Source organism: Fonticula alba, assembly GCF_000388065.1.
Source record: "Fonticula alba strain ATCC 38817 unplaced genomic scaffold supercont2.14, whole genome shotgun sequence".
NCBI lineage: Eukaryota > Rotosphaerida > Fonticulaceae > Fonticula > Fonticula alba.
In genome coordinates this window covers 286,150-287,558 of record NW_009242984.1, presented here as the reverse complement: position 1 = coordinate 287,558, position 1,409 = coordinate 286,150, and the positions used below count along the sequence as shown (strand labels likewise).

Here is a 1,409-nt window from a genome sequence, read left to right as displayed (position 1 = left end):
CCCCCCCCCCCCCGTTGGGCACCTGCGTCCATGCCCCCAAACAATATACACACACACACACACACCCCTCGTCACGGGCGCCGGTCTATTTGCGCGGGGCCTTGGCGACGCGGGCCTGACGCACGGCCGTCAGCTGCCGGGCCAGGCTGCCGGAGATCGCGGCGGTCGCCGGGCGCCTGGGCGGGGCCAGCCGCGCCAGGGCCCGGTCTCGCATGGGCACGCTGGCGTCGGCCACCTCGGCGTCGGCTCGTGGGGGCGATATCCCGGAGGCCCTGGGGCTCGGGGCCGAGGCGCCGGTCAGGGCATCTCGCACGCCGGCCAGGTGCGCATGCCCGGGGCCCATGACCTCCTCCAGCAGGCCGGCCAGCTGGGCGTCCTGCTGCCGGGCAGTCCGGCCGGCCGGTGCGCCCGGACCCCCGGGGCCTTGCGACAAGGGGCGCGAAGAGGCCAGCGCCACCGGCAAGCCTGCGGCACGCAGCGACCGGCGGTCCGCCAGGAGCGTGGCTCGGCGCGCATGGCGGTCCTGGCGAAAGCTGGCCCGCAGGTCGCGGGCATCATCCAGCGGGTCGGTCCGCTGGCTGGGGTGCGCCTGGGAGCAGCGTGGCCCGATGGCCCGATGGCCGGCCGACCGAGCGAACAGAGACGGCACACACATGCACCGGCACCGGGAAGGGCCCGCGCGAGAATGGCAAGCAAGTCAGCAGCCGGGCCGCCAGACAGACGAAGCGCGTGGCTTTTGTTCTCTCCCCCCCCCCCCCTCGCCGCCCAGGCCGGGCGCCTGAAGGGCAGCCATCACGCACCAGGATGGCCGTCAGCTCGGCATTGGCCTCCTCGACCGAGCGCCGGGCCTGGGCATCATGCTCGACCGCTTGCAGGAGGGAGCGCGCCTCGCGCGCCTCGCGCAGGACCTCGGCCGTGTCCACGATCGGGGCCGACCCGTCGGCCGGGCGCCCATCATGGTGCTCCAGCAGCGAGGCCAGGTCCACCCGGCGGGCCCCCTCATCGACGACATAGTCCCGCTTGGCGGCGTCAATGCGCACGATGAACTCCCCCGGGCAGCCGGTCAAGGCACAGCGCAGACGAAAGGCCAGCTCCGCGGTGCTGTGGTACCGCCGGCCTGTGAGGAATTTCCGCGCATTGAAGCGGACCCCCCGGTCCATGCGGTGGTCGCACTGGAGGCATCGCACGGCGAAGGGCAGCTCAAACCGGACGATGGCCTCGCCGGTGCGCGAGTCGCGCGGCTGGACCCGGTGCCCGCGCTGGGTGTTCAGCGACCCGCCGGCCGGGTCGAAGTCCGCCGGGTAATACTTGTTGGTGCTCTTTCGCTCGGCCATCGGGGAGGCGTGAAGGAGCCGTGGCGCGGGGCCGCCGGAGCAGGGGAGGCCGGGGTGGGGGCGGGGGCGGGGGGG

The 1,409-nt window shown here is 74.1% G+C and overlaps 1 protein-coding gene across 1 annotated transcript; it reads right to left on the bottom strand.

Annotated features, from left to right (window-relative positions):
* Positions 1-71: 71 nt before the first annotated feature.
* On the bottom strand, positions 72-1,405 carry H696_05817 (hypothetical protein). The gene is made up of 2 exons (XM_009499618.1): positions 801-1,405; positions 72-589 (listed from the first exon to the last, which is right to left on the bottom strand). Exons 1-2 carry the CDS (start codon positions 1,332-1,334, stop codon positions 86-88), a joined length of 1,038 nt encoding a protein of 345 aa, XP_009497893.1. The 5' UTR covers positions 1,335-1,405; the 3' UTR covers positions 72-85.
* Positions 1,406-1,409: the final 4 nt, after the last annotated feature.

Excerpts from the sequence above, each read along its gene's own strand:
- H696_05817 (XM_009499618.1), bottom strand. The coding sequence starts at position 1,334 with ATGGCCGAGCGAAAGAGCACCAACAAGTATTACCCGGCGGACTTCGAC. Across the intron at positions 590-800 it reads CCGAGCTGACGGCCATCCTG|GCGCACCCCAGCCAGCGGAC; the intron begins GTGCGTGATGGC and ends CGCTGCTCCCAG.